This window comes from Triplophysa dalaica, chromosome 11 (assembly GCF_015846415.1).
Source record: "Triplophysa dalaica isolate WHDGS20190420 chromosome 11, ASM1584641v1, whole genome shotgun sequence".
NCBI classification, from domain to species: domain Eukaryota; kingdom Metazoa; phylum Chordata; class Actinopteri; order Cypriniformes; family Nemacheilidae; genus Triplophysa; species Triplophysa dalaica.
In genome coordinates this window covers 21,328,302-21,346,223 of record NC_079552.1, presented here as the reverse complement: position 1 = coordinate 21,346,223, position 17,922 = coordinate 21,328,302, and the positions used below count along the sequence as shown (strand labels likewise).

The following is a 17,922-nucleotide window of genomic DNA, read 5'->3' as shown; positions in this document are numbered from 1 at the left end:
GGAAATGTGCCTGTGATCTCAAATGCTGAGCACAGCGGAATGATGCACACAGCGCTGGGGCTGACACAGCTCACCGCCTCCTAAACCGGCTTATGTTACGCCACACACAAGAAGTAATAAATGTGCCGCTGTTTTACATAATCCTAAATGTCTGCTCGGACCATTCCCATGTTGTGATCATAAGAACACTTAGTATATAATTGTTCAACATCAGTACATAAAGTTCATTAGCAATCATAACAGCCCCTGGTGACCTGAACACACAAGAAATCCAAGACAATAAGCAAAACAGTCACATGAATGCTCATCATCATTTTTATTATGACTTATATAGTGCAAATTTACTTTCAACTATAGAGATATTGCTTAATACAGTATAATAAAATAAACACTATGTTATGAGAAAAGATGCTTTAATGTATTGTTTAAATTAGGTCTGTTGACCGATTAATCGCATCAAGTTTGTGTTACATAATGTCTTTGTACTGTACTTTTTATTTTATAAATACATACATGCACATATTTAAGAAAAATATAAAATGTATAAAAATTATAAAAATGATATATAATTTTAATTATTGGTTAATATTAAATAAACACATTTTAAATATTTTCTAAATATTTGTATTTTTTTGTTTTACAAATACAACATTTATATGCACATTACAAAGACATATATTATGTAAACACAAACATTTATTCTGTAAGGGATTATTCACGATGAATCGTTTGACATCCCTAGTATACAGTATCTTTAATCTAACATTATGAAAATCTGAATCTGTCACTTTTTTTTATAAAAAAAATATTTTAGATTACACAGGCTTTTAACTTTTCAAAACATTTCTTTCAAATGAACGAAAGATGTGCCGCTTCACTATAATAAAAAACCACCATAATTTATTTGATTTCCCTCTCCCTTCTCATTACTGCTGTTTAATAAAAGGTGTGCATTTGAAAAACATGTGTTTGTCTTAAAAGCTACTTTAAGTAGTTCGCTGTCATGATTCTGCCTCACCATGTCATGCCTTTCTTGATCTTGTGGCAGAGTCATGACAAAGCCTTATCTTTTGTGTGAAGAGAATCATATTATTGTCGATCCTGATTTAATATGCGATCTCTCCAGTCTCTTCTTTGGCCCTGCCCCTCTCGTTCCTTGTATAGCTTTCCACCTGTGTCCCATTTCCCACACCTGCCCATTGTTATCTTCCTTTGTTAGTCTTCTCTTTAAAATGCGCTCATTTCTGCTGTCCTGTGCTAGTTCATTTTGTTCCATGCCTGGATGACGTTCAGTCATTGTTTACCAGTGATTAGCCCAAGTCAAAGTAAGTCTAGTTCAGTGTTAGTTTATTGTAATCATGTCAAAGGTTTTAGTCTAGTGTCAGTGTAGTCCTCTTATGTTCCTGTGTTGCCTGTTTATCGTGTCTTGTTTTCCCCATCATGGATTTTTTGTTTTGTTCGTTGTTTTAAAGTCTTTGTTAATTAACCCCTTAATCCCGGCTGCCTGCAATTGGGTTCTTTCCTACAATTCATGTCAGTTCGCACGAGCCGTTGAGAGAGAGTCGCGACGACAGAAGTTCAAAAATGTTGTGTGTCACATGATTCATGTAGCCTTCAGATAGTTCCAGTATTTGTATTTATGGTGGTGCAGGATGAGCTGCTCTATTTTTAATTAAATTAAACTATGAAGTGCTTCATTAAAATTCTGCTTTCTCCACCATCATGCTAAGAGATTTAGATCCACCTTCTGAAATATTATTACTTGAAATTAATAATATTAGTAATTATTATTACTTATTATTATTACTGAAAAAATATACATTTTAGCTGTTATGCAGAAGATCACTGATCTCAGCGTCATAATGAAATGTGCTTGTGATATAAAATCGGATTGGCTGGCGGAAGCCTTTGAAAAAGAGACAATCAGAGGGAAGACTGATTGTTTTATAATGTTTTCTATAGGCCAAAAAAATATTTATATTTATACAACAGACTTTCATGTGTCCGTTTCAGCATTTAGTTTGTGTGTTTGATGCATGCATTGCCCTCAACTTAATATATAAATGCAAGATTTACTAAAGAAATATTTTGTTGCACTGACATACAGTAAATATACTAATCTTTAGCATCTGAAAAACGGACATCCTGACGGCCAGCATTATTTAACAGATAGATTCTGATCTGTTAGATCTTATAATGGAATTAAATGACTGGTCATTAGCTTAGATATGAGTTTGACTCTTGCATAACTACATTAGTCATATGTGACCCTGGACTACAAAACCAGTCTTAAAGGTGCATTTTTTTTTTATTAAGATTTGTGCATACTCTGAAAGCTGGAGGAATAAGCTTTCTATTGATATATGGTTTGTTAGGATAGAGCACTATCTGGCGGAACAACAACTATTTACAAAGCTGGAATCTGATGGTGCAAAATAAGGAGAAAATCTTTGAAGTTGTTAATCTGAGGCATTGTAGCAGGCCATCCACTCACAAAAAGTTTTTATAAATTTACAGTAGGAAATTTATAAAATTTCTTCATGCAACATGATCTTTACTTAATATCCTAACGAGTTTTTGCATAAATGAAAAATCTGTAATTTTTACCCCTACCTTGAATTTTTTGCGATTACTAAAAATGTTCCCGCACTTCTTAAGACCGGTTTTGTTGTCCAGGGTCACATATAATGAATTGCTAATGATCTTAACATGCATCAAATGGATGCAAACCCACGTTTACTACGCTACAGTATAGAATTAAAATGATTAAAAGAGAATTAAAAGTGCACAGATTAAGACTTGGTGATGTTTTAAAAAAATTAGAAGAGAAAACCACCATTTTATGCTTGCATAACATCCACTGTTGCTTAAAATATTACATGCTATACAGTACATACATCAATGAGTATTTCAATTCAAGCAATATAATAAACAACAGCAAACAATTGTAATATACAGTATAATAAATACATTCAGTGAAATATTACAGTACACTTGCTCCCTATTGCATCTTCAGTACTCTGTAGACTGTGTACACATCAGTTCAGATGCTCGGCATCCCCTTAGGTGTCTCATGGCACAAAAACGTATGTTATGTAAATAATAGAAAAATAATTCTTTGCCTGCAAGTTCAGATAAGATTTTGTTCTAGACCTCAAGATCTTAACCCGTTCATGCCCATAGGTCACTAAAGTGGACAGTTAGCTGCACTATATTAAAAAAAAATCAGAAAACGTGTTAAAATATCTGCAAAAATAGTGCAAATCTTGTTTTTCATTGCTTAAGAGCAAGGAAGACATCCTGAGGTGGTCATAAATTATTCATCATTAACATTTATCCTCCACCGGATATCAAGACAGAAGGACGCAGGTGCTTCACAGAAACTCGTCTGACAGAAGTCTTTTGAGGCCTTAACTGTTAATACCAGGAGACGGGTATGTCAGGTGGCATTATCTTTCCCTGCAGTCACTTGAGGATTCAGCAAAAACAACAGGACTAAATGATGAAAGGTCTACAGATGAAATCTTACCAGTAGGGCATAATGTGCATTGTGTCTGGTGCCTCTTTCTGATGATAATGTTAAAATTATTAGTTTTATCTTAACTGAATAGTGTGTTTGTATTTAGTACAAGGAGACCATATCCATCACAACAACTGACATTTTTGTAACACTTTTCAATAAGGATTGTAGTTGTTAACATTGCATACATGCATTACTCACAATGAGCAAAATCATTTTTCAGCATTTATTCTTATTTAATGTTCGTAACAATTCTTCATGTTCATTGTGCATTAAGTACTGTTAACAAAAAACAGAAATTGTATTAACTCTCTAGTACTGTACTTTGTTTATACTTGGATTTTTAATTGCAATCCTATCCCTATACTGTAAATGTGTAGGCTACTTGTTGCAGTAGCCAATAATTACTAGAAGACATACATTAATGCACTTTATAACTAAATAAAGCTTTATTAGTAAAACAGCAGCTCTGTTTGACCGGGTTTGGCATTTAAACTGTAGCCTCCATCCAGCACAACTTTACACCGGAGCCAATGCGTAACGGGCAGATTGCAGCATTTTGTTTTAGCGCGCAACACACCTGTGTTCCGAGATATAGCCTATCACTCACATTTCGCTTTACTAAACACACAAAGTAATGACCAAAGTGATACGAACCTCCAGTTTGCATAAACTCGAGCTTTTGGACCGCGACTTCCTGCGCAGGTACATGGAAAACCATCTTCTAACCGTAAATTTGCGCATGTTCGTGTCCATTGTCCCGGAGCGGCTGCTATCCTCCGCTGGCAATTTATCTCTTTCCAGCGTTTAAATCCAGATCAGCGCACAATAGCAGGGATTTACAGTCGCCTCCCCTCCACTAATCCATAATGCTCAGTTATGAAGTGGGTGAGGCCATGACCAAACCAACACTGAGGTTCGAGTCGCTGTCCCGCTGTAGCCGTGCGTGCACCCCGTGCTCACTCCGGTTGAGGCGCGGTGGAGGTGACGGGAGCTGTCCTCAGCACCACCTTCACGCAATGCCTCCCAAATCAACGAGCTTCTTAAAGGTATCGAGTGGCATTTCGTCTTGTTCTAAACTAATTCATCGTATGCCAATATAAAATGCAGAGAGAGTGATTAGCACGCCAGTCTTAGGTCGATTTGATTTTGCCTGGAATTGTAAATGCTGTGACTCTGAGGCGCTCTGAGGCACGACCAATGGCGTGAGTTGTGGGGCGGGACTATCGGTTTGCGCGACCAATGGAAGACAGGGCAGCGTTCGGGTTTTTTTCTAGTTGTCTATTTATACATTTTACCCTTTCTAAAGCTCCATGAAACAGTCCATTCTCACACAAACAATGAACATTTATTTTATCATGGCTGTCAAATGTTAGATAACATCATTATTATAATACACCAGCTGGGAAAAGTCATACACAACATCAAAGGCATAGCCTGGTCGATGAGTTCATTTGATAAAACAAATGTATGAGATCAATCCGTGTTGAATAGTCAGATACATATGCCCTATAGCTACTGCATCTTAAATTGACATGTCTAGTCTGTCACTAAAATAACACACTCTGTGAACTGAATCGGTTCGACTCATTTTTCTTCATTAATGTTTTATTTTATTCTGCCAGTAATCTAGTGTGTACCACTGTGATGCCTGGAGGTTTTCAGCAGTTAATGTCAGATAAGTGCTCTGACTGAAGCTCTATAAAGCCACATGAGGTTTTATGTTGAGAGCGAATGGAAAAATTACACTTGTACACAGTTTATTGTTCGTATTCTGTAAGTCACATTTATTTTTTACCTACTTGTATTTACTTCAACCTACTATGTCTTAAAAGTCACATCAGCATGTAATTTCTCAGTTAATTCATTCATATGCATTTATGTCCGGTAGCAACATGCAGTAATAAATCTTACGTAAATTTACAGATTTAATGTGAACACTGACACAAACAATTTTTAGAAACCTGTTAATGCCATAAAGTTCCTTATTTGTGCATCCCAAGTGGAAACAATTTAACATATCAGAGACGTTTCACCACATCTGAAGAGTAAAATAACCGTATTAAGAAGCGCATTCCAAGTTGATCTCCAAGTATTCATTATTATTGCCTAAATGAGAGTTATCAGGGACATGAAGACAGAGTTGACTGGCTCTATAAATAGAAAGGAGTGACCTGGCCTTATGGGATAATCTCACTGTGATAGAAAGGCTGAGGGACATCTTCAGACACTTACGGGTTCCTGCAGCCTTAAAGCTGTGAATTGTTATGGTAATGATTGAATCAAATGTGTTATTATGTAGAGCTTCTGAAAGAAGATATTTTAAGAATGTAGGTAACCAAAAACCATTGGTCCTATTCACTTCTATTGTATAGACACAAACTAATGCAAGGCAATTGGGACTGCTGTTTTTCTGTTCATTCTTCAAACTATATTCTACTATGTTCTGCAGAAGAAAGAAAACCGTAGAGGTAAATAACAAGAGGGTGAGTAAATGATGACAGAATTGCCATTTTTGGGTGAGCTATCCTTTTAAAGCTTTTGCACACTGCATTTCTATAGTCACATCAACCACTCACAACACACGTCACATAAAAGTTTTCTTTTTGAACCAAAACACACCTGATTCTCTCACTTTTTTTGTCTCAGGTGTTTTGTCTTTGGTGCAATCCTACTGAAGAGTTGTTTTTTCATTTTTATATTCCAGTTTCTGGTTGAACAGATCTAGAGTACCTGAAGTTCTTTCTTAAGCACAATACAGTACACAGTATGTTCATAACCGTCTTTAATGTGTGTAAGTGCTGTGGTGATGTGTCTGCGGGGGTTAGAAACAGACTGTCATACAGTAATAGACTTGAGGTTTATGTGCATGCTCTGTAAATTATCCTCAGTTCTGAGGTTCCTCTACACCGTGAGGTAAGAATGTGTGTATTTTATTGTGCAAAGCTAGCATATTCTTTTCAAATTCTTGCAAATACATGCAAACATATTATTGTTATATCCGGCTGGACGGGACCGGCTCTGAAAGTCTCTGGAGACCAGAAGGGACCGGCTCGATGGCATCTGGAAGACCGGAGATAGTACTTTGTGGAGATAGTAATCTGTATAGTAATCTAATTACACTTTTGAATTTGTAATTAGTAACTAGTAATTAATTACTTTTTTAGAGTATCTTGCCTAACACTGCTGAGATCTTATATAAATCTTGCATGCCTATACATGGGTAATGCATAGGTCGTATCTTGGAAGAGTATTTAGTTTGATCAAATTTATAAAAGAGAGAAATGGTTTTAGGTAATATTTTAAAAAATCAAGTAGAGATTACTGTGAAAAAGATAACTAGGACACTTGGGAAGAAATGTTAAGTATATTTATACACATTTCTTAAATCAAATTTAGAAACAAAGGATGAGTAAAATTTAATTGAAACCGTACCTAGTACTTGTGTTAAGCCTTTACTTGGACAGTTCTGATAAATCTACTGACATTTGAGTGAAACGTTTCTTAGCTTTTTTCAAGTAAATTTCACTCCACATTTTTTTCAGTGTACAGGTGTACGATTATTTCCGGAAAAAGACGAGCTGCTGGAAGGCGGCAGAGTGGAAGGAACTACACCAGGAGCACACAATACATCATCACAGTATCCCTTATGCAAGAACAAAATACAGACATATAACTTAGTTTCACTTACCGCTGGCAGTTCATGTTTTAGCACTGGGACAGCGCCATCTATCAGATTCAACGATCTTCATATCCAGCGTTACATCCACCAACAAACACACCTCAAATTCTCTCACTTACGCAAGAGTAACGCACTGCAGCTGTAGGCCCACAGCGCAGCCCATCTTTATAAGCGGTTCTTCCTATCGCTTGTCGTTTGGTGCGTGGTCGGGCTCTTTCTTTAGCTTTGCTGTGGGAGTGCTTTTCCGGGAAAGTTGAACAATGAAAGGAATAGTTTTGTAACAGGGATCCAGACTTATAATAAACTTTATGAAACAAGCTGGAGTGCTTGGGGAGGGTCTCAAGCACTGTATTACTCCGTCATACGTCCAACTCGTTTTTTGACAAGTTGACCATGTTAAGCATGAGAAGACAGCACGTTCAACAGTGTAAAGAAGTCAGAATGCATGAAATAGCATGATACCCGATCTTTAAAGAAGTTTAAAGTACACAGTTAAAAGTGTACAGCATAGAGCCCTGAGAGAGAGACAGCTTCTGTACCCCACAAAATAAAAACTACTGCACTTTGACATAATTTTTTTTAATTTACATTTGAATCGTGTACATTGTATTTCAGTTCAAATTTAGGATCACAATATAATTCTGGCAGGTGTGATAAAGGGGCCAGGGAGATTATTTTATGTGGGTTATTTATATGGGTTATTTGCTTCCGTTCATCAAAAAAGTAATCCATCAGACAGTAGAGAGCTATTTAATTCAGTTTTTCCAAGTAATCTCTCTTTGAGTGTGTGTGTAAGAGTGACAGAGATTGGATCAGTAAGCATTTTTTCCTCAGACATGAAAGACAGATTTATTTCTCAGTCCTGCTCACTGTTACATTTCTGCCCGCAACTGGAGTCAAGGACAAATACAATGTATTATAATTTGTGTCCAAATGTGAAGTGCACATACACACATACAACAGTACAAACACTGGAGATGTAACATCATCAGAGGTATCTTTAAAGATGGAGAGATGGGCTTTTAGCCTTGCCAAAGATTTTTCATTAATGGTTAATGTTTGTTCTGTTGTCCAAATGATCAATTCTATAGACCAAGGACAGCAGGCACAGACACATTTAAAAGGTTTGGACTTTTACACTGAAATGTCTTGTATTTGAGAGCGAGGAAAAAAGTTATTTAAAATGTTTTGATGTCTAGCCTTTTATAGTGCAAATAAATCACTGAATTCATGACGTGATATGATTTTTCTAGTTCAGGGAAGGATTTGACTGAAAATCTTCAAAGCTCTCTGTGGTGTGGTTAATGTTAAGAGATTATGTGAGGTTAACTAGATTTCATGGAATTAGAGTGTTTAAACTCTATAATGTTTTTACAGCGGGTACAGAGAAACAGAAAACTAGAACAATAACAAATTTTCCAGCAACAACCAGATCTGCTTTTGTGATTTTCTATTTCTAACATCGTTCCATTATTCTAAAAGTACTAATGAAACCTGCAACACTTTAACCCAAAACCTTTTCAAAACAATTCCTTTCCTGAATCATCCTTCAGAAGTCATTTCCTTTCATCATTTAAACGATATATTGGTTTTACAGGTGTGTTTAAAATTATATATATTGTGCTGGTGGCTTTTAGAATAAAACTGTCTCGATTTATTTCACTTATTCTCCATAATTGGTCAGAAAAATTGTCTTCTCTAAGCCCTCAAGTTCTGAACTAAATCTGTTCCCTGTAATTGTGTTTTAATAGCTGTGCAGACAAACAATCCATCATTCCTTGTCATTCTCATTCAAAATGCAAACAGGTTTTTACACTTATTTGTATAAGGAACTGCAAATGTTGAGAGTACCAGAAACGGTTTATCAGTACAGTGTGAGGTAAATATATTCAAAATCTGGTAACCAGGGCAGGGGTGGTCCAGCACTACTGGGAAGACTTGATGCAACCAGTACAGAAACAGGGAGAGAAGAAATGTAACTGTTGCATAGCATCTAAAACGTAGCACCATATTGAAACTGAAATTACAATATCAGCAAGAGTAACTGACGACTATGATTTTTTATAATTGTGAATCATTTTCAAATATATCTATCCATGTGTGTTGATCTATAATAGACGGATGGTTAGATGAGGGATGGCTGGATGATTGATGTGTGGGTATCTATCCAATATAACTGTACAAACAATATCCACCTTTAGTTTATTGACAGAAAATTCCCAATGAATTGTATGGTAATGGTAGGTTCTAGAAACAAACTTTAAGTATTCCTTGGTAGCAGAGATGTGTACTTTGTTTGTGTGAAAATATAAGAAATCAAGCTCAAATATTTTTTGAGTGATTGATCTAAAACCAAAAAGCGTTACTTTGTGCGCCGCTCTCCCCTGTCTAAAATGAATCCTCACAGAATAACTGTGATCCTCCTAAACGTCTAAAGAGACTGTGTTTGATGAAACTTTCAGAATGTGCCACTGACAGTGTAAACACTTGGACACACATAACGAAGTATGCAATGGTCGGAGCGATTTAAAATTGCAGGAGGTAATGATGCAATTACAAATATATCTATTGGTTAAGACATCAAGTAGGATAATAATACATTATTTTTATAATGTAAGCTCAAAGATTATTGTGACCTTTATGCAAATACAGAGAAGGTGTCTGACAATCAAAAAATAAACTTACAAAGGCTAAGACACAGCGATCTTGTCTCATCATTTTTATTCTATGAATATTTACTTACACTATTGGTAAATATAACATGTCCAAAAAACACTGCTAAGCTAGATGAATCACTTCAAGAATCAGACAATAATCAACACAGAAAAAGAAGCGAATATAGGCCTACAGATAAAAAAACGCAGAGCACTAGAGACCTTCAACCACTTAAAAAGAAGCAACATTAAGTATCAGTCTTATTATTGGATTCATTTAAATGTTACTTATTTTTTAAGTCTTGTATATACTGGCATGTGTAAACCTTCGTTTGGTTCGTTGTGAAACTATGGCGGCCAGCCAGAATTTGTTTTAATTAACATTTAGAAATATCATTTAATTTTTGCGCAGATCTGTAATGGAAACCCAGCTAGGTGAAGAAAACCAGCAAACACTTGAATGAGGTTTACTTCAACAAAGACCGTAACTATAGAACTTTTCATCATGTTCATGTTCATTTATATTATTATTTAATGTATAATAATTATATTAAATAATCGATTTGCTGAATTTTGTTGTATGTTCATTTTATTAAACAAACAATTTGTTAAATGGGTCCCGTTGCATATTTAGAAACCGTATGTGAGCTTGACATCTAGTGGTTGAGATTGGTATTGCAGTCTAAAGATAATATAGTGTTGCAATGTCAAACTGATGATGTCACATACACTATTCTTTATGATGATCCAAATATCAGTTCCTGTCTGCAGTTAGACACAGTGCATTTTCATTATGTGTTCCCTGGGATTCAAACCCACAACATTTTATGCTACTAACACAATGGTCCTACCACTGAGACACAGGAACTAAGAAAGAATCCAATGACGAATAGCGGTTTAGTTCAACTTCATAATGGACCTGAACTGTTTCAGATAATCTGAACATTTTCAAAAAAAAAATAAGCGACTACATCCATAAGGAATTGTATGCTTTAATAGTAATTCAATATCAACAGAAATGTGAAATCTGTGAAAACAGTGACATTGTTAACATTGAATATATGTGATTGATCATCCTGTCAATCATTTAACAGAATGCATTTAAGCAGACTCATACCTTTCTCTTTATTCACCACCATCTCATTGCACTCCGATTACCTTCATCATCTGTGGTCATCATGAGGTTGAGCATTCACCAGACCTGGCTCCATCCGACTCAGATGTCCCGAGAATGAGAAAAGAAAACAAGACAAACGTATTAGTGCAGAGAACGCTTAAGTTGTGCAAAAATGACACAATGTGACAATGTGAATGTTCAGGCCGATTAAATCCGCGGTCACACTTGAATTTTCCCTCTACTGACTTCCATTAATACACATGCAAAATGCGACAGACCGGAAACGAAAGCACGTGCGGTAATATTTTGAATAGCAAAGTTCAAGTTTGGTGAACTCTGACCTGCGAATTAGTGTGTGAGACTAATAGAAGATCAAAATGTCATAGGAAAAATGGAGGAATCTCTCATTGTAGCAGTGTTGCATCATCCGATTTTGTACAACAGATTACAAAAACTAAATAAAAAGCAAACGGGAAAGGTTTGTGGTGAGAATATAAACGGTAAAGTTTAAACAGTGAAACGTGTGATTTTATGTTATTGTGTGTGTATTTACTTGATCAACTGTAGTGACTGTCCCGCCAATTTTCGCAGCACCGTCCAAATGAATTGCGAACGTGCGCAAATTCAAGTGTGACCAACGCATAATTCTGCAAAAACATGTGTAGACAGTTAGTTTACTAGTTACACATATCATGGCTGCTTAGTATGTGATATGGGGCATTACATAGGTAGCATCTGCCCACTAAACAAAACATAGTTTTCAAATTTATCCACTGAAATGGCATGATCTATTTGTGCAAAGCGGCACAAAGATCCAGACATTCAGTCACCATCAGATGTTTGAAGATGGTTATTTGTCACTTTGAGAAGTGCTGTATCTAAATCTGCGTATGATGTTTTTGCGGTTAATGATCTTATTTTAGGTTATTGTTCTGTCAAGCATTCCTTTCACTGATGGTTAAGAAGAGCATTTAATGTATTGGTTATTTATTTATTGGTTGTTGTTTTTGTGGCTGTTCCTCTGTTTCAGCCATTTGGTGTCTTTGACTGTACCTGTCAGCTGAACACCTGAAGACGTTTGCGGCGGAGCTTCTTGTCCTGGAGAGACGGCTCAGGTTTAGGATGGGGAGCAAGTGAATGCCTAGAAATACAAACAGAAATACAATTTCTGCAAACCATCAAATAAGTAATTGCTGTCTGTATTTATTTTTACATGGACAGTGTTAATATCACAATATTTAACGTTAAGACTGAGAGAATTTGTTCAACTTACTCAGTGGGGCAGGGAATTTTGTCCACGTCTGTTGTGCAGAATCTGATGTCGTGCAAAATCTGTTGAGAACAAATCCAAGTAGATAAATGACACAATTGTTCATCCAAAGATTTATACCAAAACCTAAGCTGTTCAAAAATAAAAGAGTGTTGAAAGTGTTGGTCAGACAGGACAATATATAACAATTTATCACATGTTGGTTGTGTTTTGAAAACAAAACTGGCCGGATGAAGAAGAGGCTTCGGTCTGTCTTGTGTTGAACAGGATGGTTCCTGAACAGGCTTTTCTGACAGGTGCAGTGCATCAAACATCTTACACGGATCCTCAACCCCTGCCCTCAATGAACTCCTTAACCCCTGCCACTGTGGAAAAGCTTTTGAGAACAAAAAAAGAGAAGATGAATAACACATCCAATTACCGAAACAAGAGTTTTTATAAATAAAGAGCATTTATGATATACTCTTTTTAGTAGTGTTCCTATGTTCTTCTTGTTCTTCTGTGTTGGAGCTTGTGGAAAAATCTTGATGTCTAAAAACACAAGGAAAACTGCTTAAAGTACCGTTTCATCAAACATTCAAACATTATAAACAGAGAACTTGTTCAACTCACTGAGGAGGCAGACCTTTTGCGAGAGGTGTAAATTTCTGAATGAAGGCCAAAGGAAAAGATATATGCTTAAAAATACAAAAGAAATTTACTTTAAGCAGTTGGAGAATACATCGCTCTTGTGAAGCAGATGCGTGTGATTGACCAGGGAATGCATTTCGAACTATTGTTTGTTGACTTAATACATTTTTACGTCAAACTTTTTTTCACTTGTTCATTTCTGTTCAAGATGCAGACAGATTTCTACATATTGGTCGTTAGAGACTGCTTAATGTACTTTGCCATAGATTAACCCATTGGATGTCTTTATGTTAAGTCTAAAATGAGAAGATATAGGAACAGTTCAAAAGAGCAATGTTGATGAATACTGTTTTATTCTGAATACAATATAAAACACACACATTGATCGTAAAAGATGTTCAGCCAAAATGTATTCAAAGTTATTTATGTTGACTGCGGCGTCGCGCAAACTGTTCGCTCGAGTCACAAAAAATGTTGTACACACCGCCACGCGAAATGTGCTCGCGCTCACCCAAAGCGAACTTCTGCTAACACGCGATGACGTCATATTTGGCGCGCTCACCCAAGCGAACTAGCTGATGCGTCTATTATAACCCAGCCTTCAAGCCTTAAAAAAACCCAAGGCGTTCGGTCAAACGTTCAAATAGATCGGTCGATGGATCGGACGTTATGTTTTGGCACGGATCCCGCGCCATAGAACTGTGGCGCTGTTCTTACGATCCAGTGGAGTCAACGAATACGTCACTATGACACTTGTTTAAGTAAGTCGAGCAGTTACTACGTCTCATCGTTTTTGTTAAACTGTTCAAATCGACAGGCTTATAATATCCTACGGACGTACGTTAAGAAAGTTAAAATTCCCCGGAAACACTTCCGTTGTCGTCTGTGCAGTTTGCAGCGCGTTTATGTGTTTGTTTGTGTTACGAGTATTTGCAGGGCATGTGTCGTCAAACTAATGGAGATGCTTTCTGAATTTGCTTATGTTTTATTTGTGTTTGCATGTGTTTTCTTCTGTTGAAGCGCAGTGACACCTACCGGCCACCGTACTTTTCAGTTGGCCAAGATTTCTAAAAATCCTTTCTTTGTATTGGTTTTAAGTAATATTCTAATTTTCTGAGATACTGAATTTGGGGTTTTCATTAGTTGTCAGTTATAATCATTGAAATTAAAGGAAATAAACACTTGAAATATATCAGCCTGTGTGGAATGAATGTGTAAATTATACAAGTTTCACTTTTTGAATTGAATTAGTGAAATAAATCAACTTTTTGATGATATTCTAATTATATGACCAGCACCTGCATATAGGCAGATGAAACGCGCTTGATGGTGTCATAACCATATCAAGATGATAACCCAAGCTGTGGCCTTTGAAACCGTTAGTGAAACATTACAGTGAAAATACTAAACACGTATAAGAGAATGCCATTGACCCAGAACTGAATCACAGCAGCTCTTCTCAGATATCAATGCTACTTATACTGAATGGCTTTCTGGTTACTCTCGGTGTCTGCATAATATATTTAAATATATGCATTTTTATCCTGATTCTCTGGTGTTTATTTACCTGTAAATTATTTTAAATTTTATAAGTTTAAAAAAATAAAAGATAAGAAAACTAACATCAGCTACAGCATGTTACATGACAGAAACAGTTAAGTGTTTAAAATAACATATTTTGCAAATGTTGTTCAGTTTCATTAAAGGGAATTGGTGTCACCCATTTATAAAACATCAAGCGTTTTTTCATCTTTTGATGTGTCGAGATTGCACTTGCTGCCCTCCAGTTACAGAGACTTGAATGTGCATTTTCTGAAATAAACCTAAAGCAAAAAACACCAAATTTATCACACTATACCAAATTTAGGATGAATGGTCTATTGTTAGTCTAAGACTTACATAATATAAAATACATATGTGATGGGGAGAACAACAACACGGCCACGAAAGTTACAATAAATGGCCCCAGAGGGTACTTTTATTGAAGGCTAGTCCTGGGGCACATTTCAACAAAAACATATAGTATAAGTAGTAGGTTAATTTGTTGAAACTCACAAAACCTCTCAATAACATTTTACCCAAAAGCAAAGATCAGAAGGTCAATCTAGTGTGTAGCACACTGATGTCGCGGGGATTTTAAGCCACATTGTGTTTTTTGTTGAGAGCGAATTAGAAATTACACTTGTACAGAGTTTATTATTTGTATTGTTATGGTAAAACTTATTTTACCTATTCATGCCTTCAATAAGGTCTGACCATCATTATTATTTTATGGATTTCATTTTTCATGTCCAGCGAAGTGTCAAGATAACACCTCTACAAAGATTACCTGAGCTAGAAGCTCTTTCTTACTGTGTGTTCATAATAATCAGTAATGTGTGTAATGGTTTGTAAGTGCACTGGTGATGTGTTAGAAACAGACTGTCATACAGAAATAGACTTGAGGTTTATGCGGATACGGATGCTCTGTAAATTATCCTCAGTTCTGTCGTCCTCTTCACCGTCAGGTAAGAATGGCTGAGTGAATGGAAAAATAATATCTGCTTGTACAATAATGTAGTGTGTTTAAACCAACCAAAGAGTGTATTTTTTTGTGCAAATCTAGCCATTCTTCTTCACATTTTCAGCAATCACGTCAATATCTGCAAAAACATATTATTACAGCAGAAATATTCTAAACAAACAGCAGCAGCAGCCATATAAAAAGAAAAAAGCTCATCATAATGTATATTGACTACATAAATGACTATCAACATTTTTGTGTAGTTCAAATAACTTAAACACAGTCATGAAAAAAACTTCTTAACTGCAGGGTTGTAATGTTTCTATCATACATGCTGCTTCATGTTGTTGTTGAAGCATTCTGGGAAAACAATTATTCTTCCACTGTGATCCAGTAATGAGGGTTAAAAAAATTAAGTGTTAAATTATTTATAATCATCATTTATCATTTAATGTTTCTATAAATATGTCAAGTGACATGTGAGAGATGTGTACGTCAGCCAGACCTCATAGCAAAATAAACTCAGACATGGAGATCAGACATCCTGTATCACCATGAAGGTGTTTTAATTAATTTAATTTAGTCATTTGGCAGACGCTTTTATCCAAAGTGACTTACAGTGCACTTATTACAGGGACAATCCCCCTGGAGCAACATGGAGTAAAGTGTCTTGCTCAAGGACACACTGGTGGTGGCTGCTGGGATCGAACCAGCAACCTTTGATTTACCAGTTCAGTGGTTTAACCCACTAGACCACCATCTCACTACCGACACTTTTTTACAGTAACAACCCGCTGACTGTACTACTTTACTAAAATTTTCCACACATACAGAGAGATAAAACACATATATATCTATTGTACACGGTTGCATTATCATTAAAGCATTTGGTCACATTGGAAATACACGATTCGATTTGTCAAAATTGAGTTATTCACATTCTCTTTTTCATAACTTACAATAAGTAAAGTTTTTTCCTACGTTTTACATTTACATTTAGCAGATGCTTTTATCCAAAGCGCCTTACAAGTTGGGTAAACAATGGAACCAATTGGGTCAAACATTAGGACAACAAATAGCATAAGTGCAATAAAATCATGTCTCACAAAGCCTACTACAGTGTACAGAGCCAAATTTAGTTTATCTAATCTTAAATTAGCATCCTTTTTTAAAATATTGTAGAAAAGATATAGAAATCAGAAATTATCAGTCAAGTGCGGACGGAAAAGATGTGTTTTTACCCAGTTCTTAAAGATGGCCACAGAATGTGCTGATCTTGTAGGGTACATAATTCTGCAAGTGAATGAAGATAAGGGTGTGCCAAACCAGTGGTGGTCTTGTAGGGCAGGAGTCTTGAATTTGATGCGAGCGACTATAGGGAGCCAATGTAACTTAATAAAGAGAGGAGTGACATGTGCTCTCTTCGTTTCAATTGAAGACAACTCTTGCTGCTGCATTCTGGATCATCTGTAGAGGTTTGGTCATGCAAGCAGGAAGTCCAGTTAGTAGCGCATTGCAATAGTCCAACCTGGACAGAACAAGAGCCTGGACTAGGACCTGCGTACGAGGTCTAATTTTCCTGATATAGTAGAGGATGAATCTACAGAACCGAGTGGTGCTTGCAACATGATCTATGAAGTTTAGCTGATCATCGATCATCACTCCCAGGTCTTTGGCCGTTCTAGAAGATGTGATGGTTGATGGGCCCAGTTGAATGGAGAAGTTTTGATGGAGTTTAGGGTCGGACGGGATTACAAGCAGTTCTGTTTTTGCAAGGTTCAGCTGCAGGTGATGGTCCTTCATCCAGAGCGAAATGTCACTCAGGCATGCTGAAATGCGTTTTGGGTTTTTATCCAGAGTCAAATGTAATATAAAAACGTTTAAGTTTGTTATGGTCAAACTCAGAATGCTGTATCTTATAATTCCAAGGTGACGATTTGGCAGACACTTACACGAAAAGCAATTGACAGCATTTACACAGTTTATCACTGTGTGTTCCCTAAGAACCAAATCCATGATGTCTGTTCTGAAAACACAATGCTTTACTATTGAGCTGCAGAAACACCTTTTCCAGCCTTTCCAGATAAAGTGGCCCTATAGAGCAATGAAACAGAAATCAATCTAATCTTAAGGTTTTACTTTTATAGCAAATGCTTTTGGTTATTTGTGACAACTGTCCTTGTTTTCTGTGGTCGTATAGAAGAGAGCAGCAAGAACATCCTGTTAAGGTTATTCAAGATGTTTAAGCATTGCTTTTAGCACCCTATAACACAGAGCATTAGAATGATTCTTTAAAATGTTCACATTACATGCCATCAGTTCATCAATATACTGTAGTTTATGAATATTATCAAATATTTCAGCCAAAAACATTTTATGATTACCTCTCTGTTTATTTAATTGGTGCTGCATTGAATACAAAATGAATTGAAGAAAAGTTTTAATTACTGACACTTTAAAATGTATTTAGGGCTTTTGATTACAGTAAAAGGCTTTCACCAGCAGTATATACTACTACTGTAGCACTACATTAAAGAAAATGATAA

At 36.1% G+C, this 17,922-nt stretch overlaps 1 protein-coding gene across 3 annotated transcripts in view; it reads right to left on the bottom strand.

The window, feature by feature from the left end:
- rps6ka2 (ribosomal protein S6 kinase, polypeptide 2) overlaps nt 1–4,695 on the bottom strand; it is a 47,238-nt gene extending 42,543 nt beyond the window's left edge. For all 3 annotated transcript variants that reach the window (XM_056760644.1, XM_056760646.1, XM_056760645.1), the window contains exon 1: nt 4,178–4,695. In XM_056760644.1, the coding sequence (XP_056616622.1) occupies nt 4,178–4,276 (99 nt within the window). In that variant the 5' untranslated portion in view covers nt 4,277–4,695. The remainder of the gene's footprint in view (nt 1–4,177) is intronic.
- Between the last annotated feature and the right edge of the window lie 13,227 nt (nt 4,696–17,922).